At 40.3% G+C, this 20,331-nt stretch overlaps 1 protein-coding gene across 1 annotated transcript; it reads right to left on the bottom strand.

The window, feature by feature from the left end:
* Positions 1–5,534: 5,534 nt before the first annotated feature.
* On the bottom strand, positions 5,535–18,586 carry LOC306705030 (cryptochrome-1-like). Its single transcript, XM_079171671.1, has 15 exons — positions 18,446–18,586; positions 16,879–17,042; positions 13,066–13,174; positions 12,723–12,865; positions 12,373–12,557; positions 12,011–12,099; positions 11,559–11,699; positions 10,839–11,150; positions 10,119–10,270; positions 9,403–9,605; positions 9,096–9,197; positions 8,834–8,959; positions 8,130–8,210; positions 7,719–7,843; positions 5,535–7,189 (listed from the first exon to the last, which is right to left on the bottom strand). The coding sequence occupies exons 2-15, from the start codon at positions 17,034–17,036 to the stop codon at positions 7,181–7,183; spliced, it is 1,935 nt and encodes a 644-aa protein (XP_079027797.1). The 5' UTR covers positions 17,037–17,042; positions 18,446–18,586; the 3' UTR covers positions 5,535–7,180.
* Between the last annotated feature and the right edge of the window lie 1,745 nt (positions 18,587–20,331).

The following is a 20,331-nucleotide window of genomic DNA, read 5'->3' as shown; positions in this document are numbered from 1 at the left end:
GACTTGTGTACCCTAAGTGTTCAAACAATTGCAACATGAGCAGATAAGTCTGTAAGATCCCCAATTAGAATCCAATCAAAGGGGACAACTGGACTGAGGTGTATCCACAGAGTTGAAGGAAAGACCACGTCACCTGCCTTGTTATTATTTGATATTTAGTTAAGTTGGCAAGTAGCTAACTTACTAGCTAAAATTGTCATGAGGAATCATTGCCTTGGCTTGCAGTGGCGGTGTTACAATAAACTATTTTGTCAGAGGAGACATCACCAGCCTGTAGGCTTATCAGTTGGACATAGTAATATGACAGATAAAATACTGCTGCTGCTTTCCGGTGACCAGACGTCCCGGTTTCAAGGGTGTTCTGAGTCTAGACAAATGATAATAATAATAATAATACTTGTTTACAGCGCTTCCATAGACGTTCATCATGCTCTTTTCCACTCATCATTAGTATTTGTGGGGCAAATGTCACTGACAACCATCTGAAAGTAGCAGCTCAGGAGGGGAAGTTATTTTCATGTTACAGCCTATGAAGTTAATTTATAGACCACAAAGAGATTTGTACCGTTTTGTTTGAAAAAAAAAGAAAAGGTGTTCTATGGTGTTGAAAGGTGCGCTCTGTAAGTCAGGTGTGCAATAATTGTTCCCCATTCTGATGAAAACACCAACGTTCCGTGCAAAACAGTGTGTGCACAAACCTGTGGTACACTTAAGGGTCCCAGTTGACAAACACAAATATCACCTGGCAAACAAACACCTCGTTAACGTTAGCGCTTTGTGTTAGCCAACCTTTTCTCTCTGTCATACTACTAATCAGGCTGGTCATGGCGGTGGTTTTTCCTTTAACATTGTGGGTGTAAACCTGAATCCAGCTGCTCCCTTTGTTTGAATTATTTTGGGGATCTACTTTTCTTTCGATAGTTTCAAAACTCAGCTGGGGTTCACATGGTCGGACCACTTCACCGTAGCTGTATTGCTGTCTTGACTAGTTGCCGTAAGACCAAAATGGCCGTCGTTTAAGTGTTTTTGTTGTTGTAAGACTCTTTCCAAAACCTCGTTATATTCCTGGGGAAGACCTCGGATGCTTTGTTGATTTTGCGTAATAATAGCAAACAGGTTGGTGGATAGAGGAAGTACGAGAAGACAGGAGAGCAGGAACAAAAGATGGCCACACACATTGTTCATGTTGTTGGTGTTGTTGTGGGGTTGTGTTTTCTAGCCATATACTGCAGTATTCCTATTTTCACGTATGCAGGGACTCCCTCCAATACGCACTCCCACACACATGGAAAGCAGGCCACAAAACTTTATTACTGTTTGGTCTGTGAGTCACATCTAATCTTTGACTGCAGGATGTCCCCGACTAAAATGTAATAATTTAAATAATAATACATTTGGACGACATGTCATGACAACATTCATAACGACAAGGAGGTTGACACATGACAACAGAAAGTGTAACAAGATGACAGAAGTGCAGTTTAAAGTTGAATTGACACGGACAAATGTTTTGTCAGGTGATCAATCGCTACAGACAATCAGATTGTCAAAAATAGATTTGTCACAACTAAAGTACAATCTAAGTTTACTGTAAAGTATGGGGAGAAACACTTGTATTTAGATGATTTTCTGAAAATAAATATGGTTTGAGTTTTTTAAAATGATTTATTAATCCGCAATTAGTGGTAAACTAGATGGATGCTTCCCAATCTCAACTCTGATAACCTTTAGTTTATAACTATTTGCTACGGTGCGTGCTGGCTGGGTAAAATAACATGCTGAAGCCTTGCTGGTACAAGCCGCTACATGCTTTGCATCTGCTGACTCACAAACAAAAATCTATTGTGGTTAAGCTACCGTTTCGACAGGGGTGGTGTGAGTGGTTTGTGTGTTTGTGTGTGTGTGTGTGTGTGTGTGTATTGCTATCTTTGTGAGACAATTTAAGTTTTTAACCATTTTAGGGAGGACAATTCTGCACTGTGAGGATATTTTGACTGGTCTTCACTACTTTAAAGGACTACGGTTAAAAACTCTTGCTTTTATGGGTTAAGGTTAGAATCGGGTTGAGGTTTAGGTGAAGGTAAACGGCTAGGCGATGTATCCTGTATCCTAAGGGTCATAAAGTATAGAGAGACCGTGTGAGAATGTGTGTGTGTTTGTTTGAGAAAGAGAGAGACATGGGTAACCTAAACCTGTGCTGAAAGCACTTACAGCCTTTGGAAAAAAAACAATCACAAAGAAGAGGTAAGTGGAGCCGTTAATGCACAGAATTGAATATAATGGCACAAACATAAAGAAAAAGCCTTGCACGAGCAACTAGTCTTCTGCATTGAGTGTCTCTCCTCCTTTCTTTGGTGTGTTATTTCTGACCAGTTTGGGAAGTCTCGTTTTTCTTTTTGGATGAGTAGAAATAAGAAAAAGAATAATATACCAGTCAACCTTCCAACAAAGCAGGAAAAAGAAAAGAAAATAACAGTCTACACTTGCAATATGCGGTTCATGCACATACAACATAATTTGAGTGTCCAGTGTATGAATATAAAGAAACAAATTTAATCAAAATTATTTGATCAAAGATGATTTCTCAGCGGAAGATTTCATTCATTTCATTGCATTTATTTCATTAATTGTTTTGTTTTGTTTTGTTATATTATATTATCACTTTAATAAAGTTCTCATAGTCTTGTCGTCAGCTTGACAGACGACCAGCGGCCTCCAGGAAGTCACTGCAGCGAACACACTGGTGATAAACATGACACCAGACAAACGAGAAGACAAGTGAGGAGCATGCTTTCGTTTGCAAGTGCACATACATGTTCATACAAGTTCACTTTCATTCACTTTTCAAGTTTTACAATTTGCACAATTTCCAATAGTATAAAATAGTATTAGTGTTATTAGTGTATTAAACTAAACTTAATCAAACTATTAAATGTCACAATCTTATTTTACAGTTTAATTAAAAAATGTTACAAATATGGGTTTACATTAACAAAAAACACGTATTTGGTTCTGTACCTGCATTTTAGTATTTGGTATGTCTAGGCCAACCTGATCATGGTTAATTCGTGAAATAACCATGACCTCTTATCAGTGCATTACATGTCAGCACCACAGAAACATGCCATTGGGAATGTAATTAGGAACCTTTTTCAATTCCTATGACATTGTCAAGGAAACACGACATACCGTCACGAAGTACACACACCCTGTAAAACGTTCCCTTTAATTTACATTTTGTCCAAGGGAGAGGTGTTCACACATCATGCATTTCTGTGTCATTTGTATTTCAAATCAATATAAGTTCAATATTACACTACAAAGAATGTCCAAAAATCTGCCACAGGCACAAAGGAAATATAAGACAAACTGCACCTAATAGGCAACTTCTTATATAATAAAAATAATGACAGATCTATAATTACATTTTTGCATGCTCCTTTATGTGTAATTTTCCCAATTTTTGCAAGGGACAACTTTTTACAGAAAGAATGTTTGATTGTGAACGAGAAAGCTGAAACTGACAGTTTGCAAACCTGAATAGTCTGGGGGAGAGGTTTCGGTTAATTCTGGTGAGTGGGTGTTGCTATTATATCACATTGCCGTAATGATCCATCACAAGTAACAGCATGTAACCGAAACCACCTTCACCTACAAATCTACTCAAGGTTGTGCGTATCCCAACATGCCCAGTTGATCAGGCTTTTACTTTCTAAATATATCCAATTCTATAATCATTTTCTTATTCTGACCTCATTTAAAAATGTCGTAAAATTAACATGGACATTGACAAGAGAAAAAAAGGCCCTTTGGAAGGAAAGCAATGCTCAGATGAATCAAGACTAAACGTATCATTTTCCCACCAGAATTAGCAGCTATATGCTGTTTTTTAGACACAAGAAAACCGGCTTCAAATATGTGAAAAACGCCTTTCCTATTGCCATTTTTTTGTAGTGTGGCATGTTCAATGTCACAAACATGCCAGAAAACAGAGTTAATAAACAGTAAAAAAATGCAGTCTCTCTTTCTAAATCTCAATCCAGAGTCAGTGATTTTTGGAAGTTTTGAAAAGTTTCATTTTTGATTGAAGTGTGTTTTACAATGATCAGCGCGGTAGAATTATTGTTTTAGTCAATGGAGTCCATAACGGCTGTTTATTTTCACATCCAAGTCATTTGTCCCGGGACTGAATGCAGATTCTAACCTTTCCAACTAAACCAGATGTTAGTGGTTTTTTCGTCCAGTGGGAAAGGTGCTTTAACTGAGATTTTTCTTTATTTTTTATTTTTTGTTTGTTTTGTTCTCCCTTCTGTGACATGAAGGGTGAAAACAGATGCCATCCATCGTCTTTGTAATATTATGCTCTTTTTCTGTCTCTCCTTGTGTTGAAAAAGCTTTTCTTGTGCTTGACCAATTTTCATGACAAGAAATAATTTTCTTTACAACTTGAAAACATTTTCACCTTTTTGTCTTCTTCATTAGCATTGACGCATCTATCGACCATCACACCACACCCAGACGGATACTGGATGTTTTTCTGGTAGAGCGTGAGCTGATTGTTCATCTTTAAACACACCGTCTAGTTTAAACTCGTTTTATCATCGTGATAAAAGCTACAAAAAGTGAACAATGGTCAAATTCTCTTGAAACAATACAGAACTATGATACAGAGACACTAAAATACTCTTATCTCTCCCTCCTTCCCCCTTAATCCCCACCCTGTTAGTTACTCCTAAAGAGGGCAGTATGGTCACAGATGAACAAATGTTGAGTACTGTACGTGGACACGACTCATCACAGCCCCACTGACCTTTCTCAAGAGTGGCAGCAAGACGGACAGGGATGTAAACTCTTAACTGACTGCCGTCTTTTTTTGGCGCATATTGCGAGTGTGCTGGCACATTCGATTCAATGTCATTGCATTGAGTTATAAACTTTTGCGTGCGCTTCTGTGATTTTTCAGGAGAATGCCAATAAGGAGAAATTAATTTAGACAAATTATTTCTTCTTTGACATTTTTACTGAGAGAAGAAAAAAAAAAGAAAAAGAAAGAAAACTTTTAATAGGGCAGTTAATTAAACTGCTTGTTGAGGCTTGAAGCAGACGTCACTTAGTTCTCTGCTGTCTGACTATTTAAAAGGCGGTGTGTGTGTGTGTGTGTGTGTGTGTGTGTGTGTGTGTGTGTGTGTGTGTGTGTGTGTGTGTGTGTGTGCAGTGTGTTTTATGTGTGCACGCGTGGCAGATTTGTAGAGAGGGAAACAGAAAGGTGAAAATGTGACAGACTTTTAAAGGGCGAAGTCAATTCAAAGATACTGTCGAAAGATCGCCCGGGCTCTGATGGTCAACAGCTGGGAGCACAACATACTCTCTATGGTTTCACAATGATTTTTGATCATCTGTACATGATTAACAATGTAACAATGCCAAGATGACAAAGCAACACTTGAGGTGAAGTGAAGCTATAATTCTCAATAACCCTACAGAACAGAGCCTGCTCCTGTTTCACTGATGTCAATGGAAATTGTGAAACATTGTGTTATTTATGTTTGATGTAGCAAAGGCTCTAAATGGTTTTCCCAAAAAAAAACAAATCCCGGAAAAAATGACAAACTCTAAACAGGAACAGTGACAATTGACGGTTACGTCAATTAATCAATTATTTCACTTCTCTAAGCTACATGTCCGCCTCTGATGGGCTCACAGACTTCAGGCCATGGCACTTCCCACAAAGAAAGCTACACAAGAACTCCGTTATCCATAACGCCACACTCTGAAGGCAGTTTTACAGCTAGAGTGACACGACAAAACGTTCCCCAACTCATCTAAAGCAACACACTGTAAACATGTTTTTCAAGACCAACAATAGAAAGCGGTTTGTTACCGTTGATATCTTTGAGATACCGTACGTCTTAAATACGGTCTGGAAAACTAAACAAATATCTGCTTTTAGCTGCCGATACAAATCAAGTGATCACATGTGCAAACCAGGCAGCGGTAGATGTTCCCATTAATTCAACTGTGAATGGTGGTAAGAAGAAAATCATGCTCACTCACTGGGGTTGTGCGATTGGACAAACATAACAACTGTCGGTGATTGGCTGAGTACATCGCCCGGTGTTTCCAGGTGGAACACAAACACACCTGTGCAAATATATTGGCAATCGCTCGTTGCTGGTGGCCAGTTGGAAAATGTTAACATATCGCTCAACCCTATGTCTCATCAACTGGACCTCCAGTGCCTGAAGAACCTTACACTTAAATGCAAACTAGTGAGAGAGGCTGAGAAATTACTCTGCAAATTACAAATTTCTTAACTACCAATACTCTAAATAACGTCCCTGAAACAACCTTCCAGGCTGTAACTGTGACTGCACATGTGCTCTTAGTGAAGTCAGTATTAGAGTTCAAACATATTGATGATTGTTTGATTTTTCTGTATATGGCCAACATTCAAAAAAAGTTTTGCTATCCGTGGTTTAAAGATTATTATAAAAGCATTCTTCATTTTCGGATGAACACATTTTATCTGGAAAAACAATCTTGATAAAAGTCTATTTTGCATATTTACAAACATTTCATCTCGACAACACAAGAAACAGAAACATTAAATATCAGTATAAACTGTTTTTTCTCAATGTAAAGAGATGCATTATGTTGTGACAACAACACATTCCAGGAGTGAGACTGACCAGTCAGCATGTGTGGCGGTGAGCACTATGAGATGCAGCACATTAAGGACCAACATAATACAAAGCAGTAGTACAAATATTTCCATAAACCCTGACTAAATTAGCCTGGTTTTAGAGCAGACAAGGTGATTGATGAAGTTGTATTTGCAGCTTTAAAACAATATTACATATTCCATTACTTACATTTATAGCTGCTTTAGAGTTCACATAGTATACACTGGCTTTTGTTTTTAACAAATATTTTGTCTAGCTGTAAGTTCGAGGCGTTTTCTTTCTTCGCACATTCCGCTGTGTCAAAAATCACATTTTCATCTTTGTGTTCACTCCATTGGGAATTTTCTGACTGTAAAGACAGAGAGCAGTTCAAGATGTTTGAAGAGGAGGCAGTCATGTCTGCGTGTGTTTGGAAAACAGGTGGCAAAGTTGGGATTTCCTCTCTCTGCTGGCTGGATGGTGACTCCAATGTGGATTCAGTCTCACCACCGCCTGCTCTAGGTAGTCTGCAAGGAAGGGGAAGCACACAGAGGATTTCCTGTAAATTTCCCCACTTATCTTATCTTACATTTTTTTAGCAGGAAGTTATTTTTTTTCTCCAAACAATCTAAGCAGCTGAACGGTTGTGACTCCTTGTTTTCCCAACTATTCTTTTTACAGTTTCGGTCGCCCACACAGACTCAAATAGCAACTTCATGACAGGCTGAAATTTACATAGATGACTCTGTCAGTCCATTTATTGTGTGGTTGCTTGGTCACTATTATTTGTTTGTATATTTTGGGGATAGATTTACTGTACTGTGTGGAGATTTAAACCTTGCTTACCTCGAAAAATAACAATTACAATTCATTATAAATGTATAAAGGGCAACACACAACAGCGGCATTAAAGCACCGACACCTGAATTGTTTTCTTTGTAAAAACACACACACACACAGGAAATGGCCAAATTGAGTACAATAAAGTAATGTCGTCAATAGTGACATTAAAGTGCCATAAAAGACATTGGGTACTATAATGAGCAGTAGTCTGACCTCTGCACTCTGCCGCTGCATCTTGTGCGCAGAGCAGGACGACGGGTTTTTCTCGCCCGACCCTTCTCGTTCCGACTCGCGCTCCCGCTTTCCTGCGATACTTCCTCTGCTGTGCAGGAGGAGTCCTGAATGTCCGAATAGACAAGAAGAAAAAACGTCAGCATTATCAGAAACACTCTACGAGGTGGATGCGCGAGTAAAATGTGAGGTCTAGTTCGGGGAATCTTCTATGATCTCCCTCCACTGAGAAGAACCTGATGTTGGTGATGGGGAGGAATAGAGTCGCCCCCTGTGTGGTAGCATTCGCACCCAGTAGATGAGGTGGGCTACGTATCATTTCTATCAAATACAGGTCTTGAGCATCTAGTAGCACAAGAGAGATAGTGGCACCAGATACTTTGGGTTTCCTACCTGGGTGTTGAGGCACAGCAAACTCGTGGTAGACTTGGCTGCTGGTGATGGTCTGGGTGGCTTCTGGCACTGAGTGGTATCCTGCAACAGACACGTCAAACTTTAAACTTGGTGGTTTTGAGATGGTGCAAAAGTTGAGTGTCATATACTGATACAATAACAATTTCACCAGCAGCTTTCTTTTTTTTTTTTAAATAGTATGTATATGGTTTATTTTAAAGCAGATGTCATAAATGTGCCAGTGTTAGCCAAATGGCTATTTTCAATGCTTTCAATGTTGGCCATGGCAGTAAATGAAAATAATGGACATTAACTCTTGCATTGCTCTTGGCCAGTAGAAAGTGATCATTAGTTATACACCTTCACTCTGTACTGTTACAGGCCCGCGACCTTTTCCGTAGAAATCAGTCCACAGACTGTTATAGGCATCCGAGAAAGTCGGGGAAGTTCTCAGTTTTCACAAGTAAATTGTAACATATAGCAACTTTAGGTTTGGAACATTTAATCCCATTTTTAAATGTGCTTTTAGAGCTGAGCTACTGTAAAGGCCAAAGTCATTTTAATCTAAAGTGTTCATTCCCGATGTCAATCTGTCCCTTATTCATTCTAAAATGTTAAAATGGTGGTGATATGCATAAAAGCCAGACTGAATGTAAAAAGCTAGAAATGCAGACAGAAAACACTCGTGTCAGGGGATGCCCTACCATGCTGTTGCGAGTGCGGTTGTAGTCGTCTGTTGCTAGGCTCCATGGGTTCTTCGTTGTGAAAATTGAGTAGAATGTTTCCGTTGTATTTACCTGTTGCAATGGAGCTCCCCGACACTCCAGGCACTGGAAAAAGAATAACACAAATAGAAACATGTGACCGATTTCCATAAGTGGATTTACCACACTGTTTCTATGAAGGCACCAACCATAATGGCAAGAAAATGTGTGACACATCTTTATTTTTTGGAAATTGACTTACAATGAGAGTTGTTGTTGGTCCTTGGCTGTTGCTCTCCAAGAGAGTAGGCCATCATTCCTCCGTTTCCATTCCCATTGATGGACGGCACTGACGCCAGCAGGCCTGAAAGACACAAACACATTTATTTTACCATCTCGAGCAGAGACGACATAATTCCTCAGAGTTCCATGGGAACATATAAGTCTGTATGTATGTTTGAACATACAAGGAATTTGGCTTAGGGATTGGTGCACGACAATAAACACAGTGCAATAGTATAGGACAACTGGCATGGCTCTGCAGTTTTATTAATTCATTTATCTCTTACCCAGTCCCCTGTATCGGCTGAGTTGCTGGTAGATCTGCTTCATTCTCTCGATGTTAAGTCGGCTCGCCTCTGCGTGGTGCACCATGGGCTTTGGGTAATGGACGCCTATTATGCACTTGGCGGCTGCCTGCACGGACTCCGGAGCGTTCCATGGGTCGTAGATATATTTAGCAGGGAAACCTCGGAGGACGGGTAAGTATCGTCTGGAAGCACAGGGAGACATTAGATTAGCAGGCTTTTGTCAACCTGATGTGGAAGGTTACAGAGCAAATCAGGGGTGATGCAGGGATGCAATAAGTAAATATATTTCTAAAAGGTTAAGAAAAAGTGTCAAATATCTTACCAGCCTACGTATGTACTGTAACTGATAAGAGCACGATGGTCTTCAGCACTTCATGCTTACAAGTATTATAGAAAATAGCTGCTACAAAATGAAAGCTACAAACAACCACAACACTGCACAGTACGGCAAGTAGATGAGAATATAGAGTACAAAGTCCCTCTACAAAACTCTTGTATGGAAGGACGGAGATTCTGGCATCACATTGCACAAAGAAGACTACAGATCACAACGTGATAGAAAAACGCCTGGGTTTCTTTCTGCTCTCTCAGTGCCCTGTAAGCATGTAGTCCAGAGAGACAGAGGGAGGAAGGGTGCCTTCCAGATGGGAGGTCAGCAGTTAGCACCAAGGGGCGATGCCAGGAAAGGTACCCACCTAATGAAGTCCCCGTTGGGGTCGGTGCGTCGGCCGAAGCCCACGGGGCAGTAGCAGTGGAAGAACTGCTGGAAAAAAGAACTGCAGGAGAGCCACATCCAGCTGCCTGCGTTCACGCTCCAGTCTGCATCCAGAAGCAACTCCTCAAAGATCTGCCACACAAAAACACCAGATGTTTGTTTTACACTTGATGCAGAGGTTTCTTTAAGTGTCATGGAGAACTCTCAGGGGACATAACACAAACTTTGATATACGGTCATTTAAAAATGAAACGGACGGGCCTAAATGTGCGAAAGCATATTAGGGCTATTGTAGGTAAAAATAAATAAATAAATAAATAAATAAATAAATAAATAAATAAATAAATAAATAAATAAATAAGGAGCCTGGGGAGAAGGGCAATATTCAAAGAAAAAAAAACTACATTTGGGTACATTTCAATTCCCGCCTCAACACATCGTCAGCGATGTACAACACATCTGTAACACCCCTATGTGAGCAGTGCAGAACAGCGGCTGGGAGTTTACCAGTGTGGTACACTCACATGCACAAAAAGCACTCACGGCTATGTAAACAAGCTCGGTTAACAAAACACACAGAGGGAGAGCTGCTAGTGTTTGTTTGGAAATAGGGCCAAAAGTGGGATTATGAATGCAGTTTAGGTCTAGTCTCATATCCTCTGTTGTTCCTCCCCTGTACTGAACATTCCTGCATTCTCACCTTCATCCCTTCCTCCCAACTGATCCACAGGTCCCCCCTGGTGAGGAAGCAAGCCACCGCATGCCTGGCCAGGTGATGGATCCAGCCCTCCTGCCTCAGCTGAGTCATGATGGCGTCTATCCAGGGAAAACCTGTTTTAGCCTCGGCCCACTTGGCAAGTGCTTCAGGATTTTTGTCCCAGGGAATGCGGACGCAGATGGGGTTCCCTTCCATCTTGTCAAAGCGTGGGTTGTTGGTTGCTGTGGTGTAGAAGAACTCCCGCCACAGCAACTGGCCATACAGGGAGAGTGGAGGGGAGCTGTTCTTTTTCACCTGGGTTAAAATAAAACACAGTTAGGGTGGTAAAATGATCTAATAATTCAAGTACAAATTTGGTTAACAAGCTTGCTGGCTGAGCTGTAATGAAGCAGCACACAAGTGTTCATTTTCAAGCCACAAGAGGCTGAAGTGCACCACTAAGTGCACCGTGTTCTAAGTAGGACTAAAATAATTCATGTTTTCTTTCTTCCAGGTGAGTTTCAATTTCTACATGCACGCAACGCTGAAAGTATATATATTAAGTGTTAGCAAGTTTTGTAAAATAATGTAATATTAAAGTATAATCACCTGGAAGACCTGTGAGTTCCCAATTTTCACAAAGGACTTTCCACACTGCTATAGGAGCCGATAGAAAACAGCTTTCTCTCAAAGTGAGCTACACTGGAGGGGTTGTGAACTGACCTTGCGGTAGAGCTCAGTGAGCTTGAAGTAGAAAAGGCGACAGGAGAGGCAGCCGAAGCGCAGGTAAGGGCTGAGGCCTGTTGGGCTGGCCAGCAATGAGTTGGCATTCATTCTGGGACGCTCGAAATTAGCCACCCAGGCCTGGAAAAAGACAAGAAACACAGAGGGACAGGAAGGGATGAAATGATGGATGATAGATCCAGGGCACCATTATAAAAAAAACAGGTTATCATTTTAAAGAATATGATACAAAAAAAAAGAAAAGTATGTCAGTTAGGGGTGTTGTGATATACCAGTATTGATGATAACCGTGATATTAAACATTGAAATATTGATATCATGATCATAATAATATACATATGATTATATTGGGTAAATGATATTTGAACGTGTGTTTCAATTGTTAACTATCAAGCATGCAGAAGCCTAAAATCAGGAGGTGCAGTACTGACTTTTCTCTCTAGATGGCGCTCTATCCTGGTCAGAGCCTCAGTCTCTCCTCCCGGCCACACGGCTGTAGGCAGGCCCTCGGTGTCGAAGCCTAAAAACAATCATCTGAATCAGCTTCCTGGTTCACAACATTCGTTTTCCCATGAACTGACATGACAATAATTCTGGAGGTTATGTAGTAGTGCATTGCTTTGCTCTCTTGCAGGTACTCCCGTCTGTTTATCCAAACTCTTTAATCTACTGAAGGGTAATACACTGACTACAATCCCACTTCAAAAAACCCGAACTATCCCTTTAATGATGCAAAGCTTCTTCTAATGTTTTATAACTGTGTTTATAAATGTTTCTGCGTTTGTTTTCTCACCCAGCTCCTCCAGGGAGGGGACCCCGTACTTGTCTCCGTGGTCCTCAGAGATGGGGGTGACGCAGCGGCCCATCACAGTTTCTGACAGTGTCTCCACAGGCATCTCAGGAGGATCCAGGCGACTGATCAGAGTCTGGAAACGCTTGTAGGTGAGAGGAGGCTGCCCGCCATTCAGCTCTATGATCCTGGGGAAGAAAGGAGACAGGGACTGGTCAAATTTCTGAATCTTAAATCAAATTTAGTATTCATACCTTTAGATAAGATGTGCACTCATCTGGCTGCACGACAATTAACCAACTAAAATTATCCAACATAGTGTATGTTTTTAAAACGGTCTGTATTTTGCTTACTTGTCCAGGTCGTAGAGGGTGTGTGATGTCTTGACGATGACCTCCACCCCTGCCTCCATGGCCAGCTTCTTGATGGCAGCGTCTCTCTCCTTCCCAAAAGGCTCCGAGTCATACTCAAAGGTCAGGCGAGAGATCTTCCACTCCTGAGACAGAGAGAGAGAGAGAGAGAGATAGCTGACTGTCAGATAAACCAGCCTTTGAAGACGTCAAGACTGACAGTCCAAAACCAAACGATGCTATAAAAATAGCAAAAAACGCTTGAGAAGCTGGAAAGAGTTTGATAAAAAGGACTTTGCTCAAGTGAGATTATCAGAGCTGGTGCCAATTTTCCGTAGATGCTGACCTTAAAGAGCCGCGGGAACACGTTGGCTGGTTGGCCCCTGATGACAAAAAGGCGAGAGTTGAGCTTCCGAAGGTTTGCGTCCAGATCCTCCAAACACTGGAGGAGAAACCTGGAGAGGGAAGACAAATATTCATTACTGATCTACTGATTATATTCTAGAGTCACGAGGCAAACATGTCAAATTATACATTATTATAAAATGTGTCCGACTAACTTTTTGGTCCTGCCCGTGTTACACTTTTACTTTTCTTCATGCTGCTACATGTTTCTTCTGTTGCTGTTTGACTTTTTTTGGCCCAACAAACGAACATCAACTTGTTTTGTATGGTAACGGTGTTAAAGATTATTATGTTATTGCAGGTTTGAGCATAGTTATACATTCAGAAATAACTTAATGTGGTAAAGATAATTAAACATTTTGTTCTTCCATCACTGTCACAATACTTAAAAGAAAAAAACACATAAAAGGGTAAAGGCTGATTTGACAATTGAAGACTGGAATAATTTATCAAGCCAATAATTACTTCTTTCTATCACTATAACACCTCTGCTTCCACAAGCTGCACATTCGGCCTGCTAACAGGCATCGTTCATTACCAGAGGCCAAACTACTGAGTACCGCCCATCTAGGGTGTGTTGTGTCTGACCCGCCGTCCCAATCATTAGCAGAATCTGGCAGGATAACTGACAAAGCAGACAGACGACAAGCACAGCGGACAGCCAGACGATGTTCTGCTTGGTTTTGTTTGCTCCCGTCTGACCCCGTTAGCCTGGTCATTAAACCAGAGGGCGGCTCGTTAACAAGCAAAGCTCCGTTTGCTTCCAATCTGCAAAGACGGGCAGAGCTGGGCTGCAAGGTCACACACACATAAGGCACGTGCCTGCTTACGAGCTAGAAACCGCTATGAAGGCAGCGTAGGAGCGTCCAAAACTGACCGTCTGAGTTGGTCTTTTTGTAGACCAGCTCATACTGCAGTCCCCCTTTGGGTTTGCTCTGCACCTTTCAAATGGTATTCCGATTTAGGCTTTTTATTTAAAGAAATAAGGTTATGATACTTGTGATATGCATACTGTTAGACAACAGGACAAACTAAAATAATGAATTCTTAAACCACAATTTAAATATAATAAAAGGATTAAGATTTGCAATCTGTGGTGAATACAAACTTTGAACAATTCTTTTTGAGACATGTTGCAACATTATTAATACCTGTTGATGCTCATTTGAGTCATTTCATGCAGAGGTGGGCATGAGTTACACTGAGATCAGATTAGACAAAGATCGTTTTGTCTGTACACCACCAGGATTCTTTTGAAATACATGGTTAGAAGTCTAAAATCACTGAGTGCTACCAAACAGAACTTTCAACTAGCCAACACATACACATAAAACCTTTTATATTTAATTTATATACAAACACTGAATAAAAAAAACTCCCCAGGCAATTGAAACCCTGAAATTCCCCAAAACATTATTGAAAGAATACTGAAAGGTGATCATGCAAACAGTCAATATGTTTTACCACAAAAGTCATCCAATAACGTGGAAACTTTTGAAACAATGAGCAGGTTTTGCATTTCTACGCTTTTAGTTGTATGTCTCGACTAACTGTGTATCTGTTTTCATCAGATTGTTTGGCTGCCATCCTATCTGAGTGGACAAAAAAACATTAAAATATCATGTTCAGATGCTCCATAAATCATTCTGGGTTACATATTGTCAGTTATGCGTGTGCGCAGTGAATCGACGTGTATGCCCACATGCATTCGTCGAAACCTTTTGTATGCATGTGTGTGTATGTGCACGAGCATGAGCCCAAACATGAATGACTCGTGTGTGCTCATGTGTGAGCATTAATACAAGCTTTCACTTTGGTGAGCCTCTGATAGTTCACCTGTGTGCGTTGCTGGGTTCGCCACTTCCTCTTGGTGTTCCCGGCTGCTTCCTGCTTATTTGTGCGTGTGTGTATTTGGTATCAGTCCTTATAAAACTGCTCTGGCCTACATCTGGTAGAACGCACACACTCAGCATGGACTGCTGCACCACAAAACAATCACTTAGCTGGGTAACCTCATTTCTGGTTGTGGAGGGCACACATAATCTCTCTCAGCAGGGGCACAGAGAGACCAGTAACTGAACCGCTGGGTGTTATAACTGAACCGCTGGGTGTTAATGAAAAGCAGTAAACCCTAAGAAAAAGCAAATAAGTTTTTACGACTGTGTTTGAAAATTCTCTTAGGTCAACGTAGGTGGTCCTAAGTGTCATTCCTGCATAGGGAATGGTCAGGTGAAGAGTTAAATGATCGCTACATCAACACCTACTCTGCAAAGGTGTTTCCATAATCCATTCAGCTCATCAACTCGAACCCAGACTGGCCAATCATAATGTGGAATCCGTCAGCGACAATTATCCGGCTCTGCTGCATACACTCTCATGCAGTCGTTTCACATTTTCTTCCTTTTTTTAGCTGGTTCTGTGGATTTCGAGCTGTCACGGTTAAACGTGTAATAGTGGTACTCGTACCCGGAGAGGTTGGAAGGAGATATGCGTTTCTACGTAAAAACCTGTGGAGCTAACATTAGCAGAGTATGTTATTGTAGACCTTTCTGTCTGCTTCTCTCTGAAAGTCCTTCTCTGTTTTTCCATGAAACATGTGACTTGTATTGAGGGAGTGCAGTAAATGACAGTATGGTAACTCTGACAGCAGGGGGCGGGCTTTGCAAAGGGTAAATTGAGGATTTTTCCGTTTTCATACAGCTTTTCGAATGCAATACTTCAAAGTGCGCATGGACATATGTGAACGGAAGCACAGCTAATAACCCTGCTTTAATGACCACACATCCTCCACTTAGGCCTCTCTCAAGTGGAACACTCCTATTCTACATCAAATAGCAGAGGCCATGTGGTCATCCACACTGTTTAAAGAGCCCATTCACACAGTGATGAGTAAATTAAATGTTTCTGTCCTTAGTAACAAATTAAATGGACCTCAGGAAGAGTAGCTGTTACCCTGGTTGTACACTGCGGAATCAAATAGACAGTATATTAAGCACCATAGTATTTGTAAAACATGGGTTTAACTTTGCTAAATAAATTAGGTTAAAATCTAATTCAATTTGACTTTGTAAACCCATTTTTTTATAAGTTTTAGCAGTTGAAGTATTCAATGAAATCTAATTATAATAGGTCAATGCCAAACATACTCCTTTCCTTTAGAGCATATGCAAACACATTTATTTCACACATGGACACTAGAGTAGTTTTAGGTCTTCAGATTTGTGTTGCAGAAATAAAGAGTAAAATCTGTTGCCAAGCCTGAATTCACTGATGTGCAGAGTAATCATTAAGATCATTAAAAGATAACTAGAACAACAAACGGGTCGAATGAACACATAGTTTCGAGATGAAGAGAGATTAAGTATTTGGTAACCTTGTCGCTTGTAGAGAAAAAGCTGATGACATGTGTAAACCTCACATCTTTTAGAAGATAAAGAATCACAACTGGTTTTCTTTTCAAGCTAATGTATGTAACTAACAAGAACGCAAGAAAGCCTCCCTTTAAGTAGGTCACGATCACATAACCACTCACAAGTTGTATGTACTGACCTACTTCTCTTGTACAGACTATTCTCACATTTTCCCCTGGATGGAAAAACAAGTGATTATCCTCACATTTATTGGCTTTTGCCTTCGCTCTCTTTACCAAACACTTCTATGTTATACATCACAGAGTACTTGTTAGTCTGTTGACTGTTCCCTTTGGCACAGGTTCTTTGTCATTTAATGCTACATTCAATGAGAATCATCTTACCTCCACCTGTTGACCCCGACGTTGGACGAGCCCGCAAACCAAGGGTCCAGGAAGTAAACACAGCGGACTGTGCCCGCCCCTTTGACCGCCTGCAGTATCGCTGGGTTATCATGGAGACGGAGGCCCTTCCGGAACCAGTGGATGGAATTTGGGGCCATTTTATTCTGAGAGAAGAAGAAGAAGAAGAAGAAGAATCACGTCACAGCTGGTCGTAGCAAACTGTGAAGAGATGCCTGAATGGTGATTGTTTTGTGGAGCTGAATGTACAGAACAGAGCGTAATGATGCTTTTTTTCAGTACAAAACTCAATGTCTCCCTGCAGGAGAGATCATTAAAAGCATTCAAGTTGTAACAGTTGCCAACAGCGTGGGATGTGCCAAAAATAGAACAATATTGATCACTATCACATCGCTATGGCCACATTGTAGGCAGAGACATTTTTTAGGCATTTGGAGCTTGTTGAAATAGACCCAACAGTAAAATAAAACTTGTCAACACAAGCAGACAAAGGTAAGAAAACTCAAAGAACAGAGAGATGCCGATTCTTTAGCCTTTGGAATCATATATACAAATGTTTTGTTTTAGATCGATAAGTTAATTTGTACAATATCAATATTTCCTCTGAGCAATAATGTGAATTCAACCTTTCAGTTTGCCTACTTATAATATTTAGCTTTTTAGCGTTTACATATTTATAGGGCTGGGTAACATCTACAAAAATTGCAATGCCAGTACCGATACCTGCACCCTTAAAGTGACAACCACCAGACGCTCCTGAACCGGAAGCTCCATGCGTAAATACGCACAAGCAGCAGCAGTAACAAAGCGGCACAAAGCAGTACTTTATGTAACTGACGTGGGAAGCAGAAGGGACAGGGGTCGGGTGCGACACAGTTTTGATAAACTGACTTGAGCCTTACAAGTATTGCATTGTAATGAGGAGGAAATGTATTGCCAATCCACAGTTAATTAGATTAATGATAAACAATTTACAAATATATACATATCTTAATAATAGAATAGAATTTGGGAATGTTTTTTGAAAACCCAAGAAATGTTGTACTAAATGAAATGTACGCAGATCAACTCCACTGTAAACATAAGCATTTTGTGTAAAAGCTCATGATTCTGATTTTTACATCAGTAATTCATCGGTTCACTTGACAATAAAGTATCATACTACTTAAAAATCAATCAATTAAAAAGCAGGAATGCTTTAAAAATGTAGTTTGATGGATCCTACTGACAGACTGGAAATTTAGGTCACACCGTTTATTCTGAATGGAGGCAGACATATTACATCCACTTCATGAACTTCACCTGGAATAAATAACAGAATATCGGTCAAAAATAAAAATCTGCTGAACATGTCAGAGGGGAATTTGGGAGTTTATACAAGCGTTGAAAAATATACTTGAAGTTGAAATATTTGGCAAAGAAACATCTCTGTAGACCAAAATGGGGTCACCAGAGCAATTCTTATGTAAGCGGTGGCGCTGTTTAAACAGTGTAGCTGGTTTCTCCCTAAAACTAAACCCTTCAAGATGCCAAAAGGAACCCCTCTTACCTCGTGCAGGCTACTCAAGTGTGATGTTTATGTCCAGCCAAAGAAAGACACTTCTCCTTCCTTTTTGGTGTACGAAGTAAGTGCTGTGTGCCGGTAGAGCGTCTCTAGTTACAGCCTGAGTGTCAACAACAAACCTGCGCTCTGCTGCTGTACTACTTTGCTTCATAGGAGTAAAGCTCACTGCGCATGCGCCATGTACTGCTCCCACTCTAATGCTGCCTTCATGGCACACCGGTTTAAACAAACGAGTACCAACTTGCGGACAGCGCCCACCCCGCATGGCAATCGTACAGTATAATTGACGTTATCAGTTGACGATAACAGCAAACACAATAACATACCTACGTGTGAAATATTTGTAGGATGATATATTATGAAAAAACATTTTTACGTGTGAACTATTTCGTTTTTATACAAGGTAATACGGCATTTTGTGTGCTTTTTTCGCATAAACATTTACGGTGACACTGATAACAGAATCAGAGGCTCAAGAGAGGATCAGACGAAGCTGGGTTTCCCGCCTGAAAGCCTATCTGAACCGTGAAATATGTTAGAGAAATCTGATCGACTTATTTACCGCAGTACCAGAACGCTGCACTAGACTTGTCAAACGTGACCAGTGACGTGCATCCAATACGACGTTCCCATTGGCCAGTTTGCCATGTAGGCGACGGTGCCAGGTCACGTTTGACAGGCATGGGAATCAAGGAAGAGTCCGTGTACGTTTTGATAGTCTGTTTTACCGTTTAATCGAAAAAACGAAAAAACAGAAATACCATGACGCTATAAAAGATGTTCATATATATTCCTTGATGGAAATACTGAAGTCCACCCTCACAGCAGCAAGTAGCAGCCGCGGGTGTGATGAACAATCAGCGAAAGATGATTTCATTAAAAAACGAGTATTTTCTGAATAATGGCGCTAATGCAATTTATGCTTATTTGAATGAAGAACTGGCCTGAACAAATTAGAAGTTACTCATGTTCTTAGATATTACAGATGTCAAAAGTAGGTCTATATTCTCTTTATACCTCCAAATTGAACACCACCAGACAATGTTTATAAAGATCTAGATCTAGATCTACACCAGAACCTTTTCCTCTACTTGCAGTGATATGATATTATATGGCTCAAGATAAAATGATTTTCACTAATTATTACAATACTCATCCTGTTGACCAGAATAAGATCTGAAATTTTGAATAGACATCAATAAACCCGATACAATTGACTGTTTATGCTTTTTTCATTTTTCCATGGCAAAATGAAAAGAATATCAGTGTTTAGACTGTTCATTTTGTGTTAAAATACAGTACACATTTTTCATCTTTGGTATTCTAAGATTGTTCATTAAGCAACAGACCACACAGACCATTTTTAACTGTTATTTATTTAGGGAGGTTTCATCAGCAGCATCAAGCAAATGTGTAACTGGCGGCCCCGAACGGCAAGGTCTTTAACATTAACATTAACAGAAAAGCATAGTTTACATTTTTTCTCCTTATTGTTTAATGATGATAAGTGATGAAGAGTAAGAAGTAAGTCAAATGTATCTTTATAGCACTTTTCAAGATCAAACATCTCAGGTAAAGTGCATAGAAATAGCAAGACATAAAAACATAGACAAACTGAACAAATGCCCATACCAGCAGGTCTTGAGATGCTTTTTCAAGCTCCATGGTGTCCTAAATTAGATTACATTTCAGTGTCTTGGACCAATGAGCCAAAAGCGTGATTGTTTAAAGTCTTATTTTTATCACAACACGGGACAAACAATGTGTCCCTTTTCTGGCGACTTGAAATTAAGCATCAGCACATTACAAAATCTGGTGAATCAGTGTTAATGACTGATTGACTGGCGATAGCGCTGTGCTATCCTACGCTG

The sequence above is a fragment of the Pholis gunnellus genome (genome assembly GCF_910591455.1).
Source record: "Pholis gunnellus genome assembly, chromosome: 2".
NCBI classification, from domain to species: domain Eukaryota; kingdom Metazoa; phylum Chordata; class Actinopteri; order Perciformes; family Pholidae; genus Pholis; species Pholis gunnellus.
Note: the sequence above shows the minus strand (reverse complement) of the source record. Positions and strands in the feature narration are given on the sequence as shown.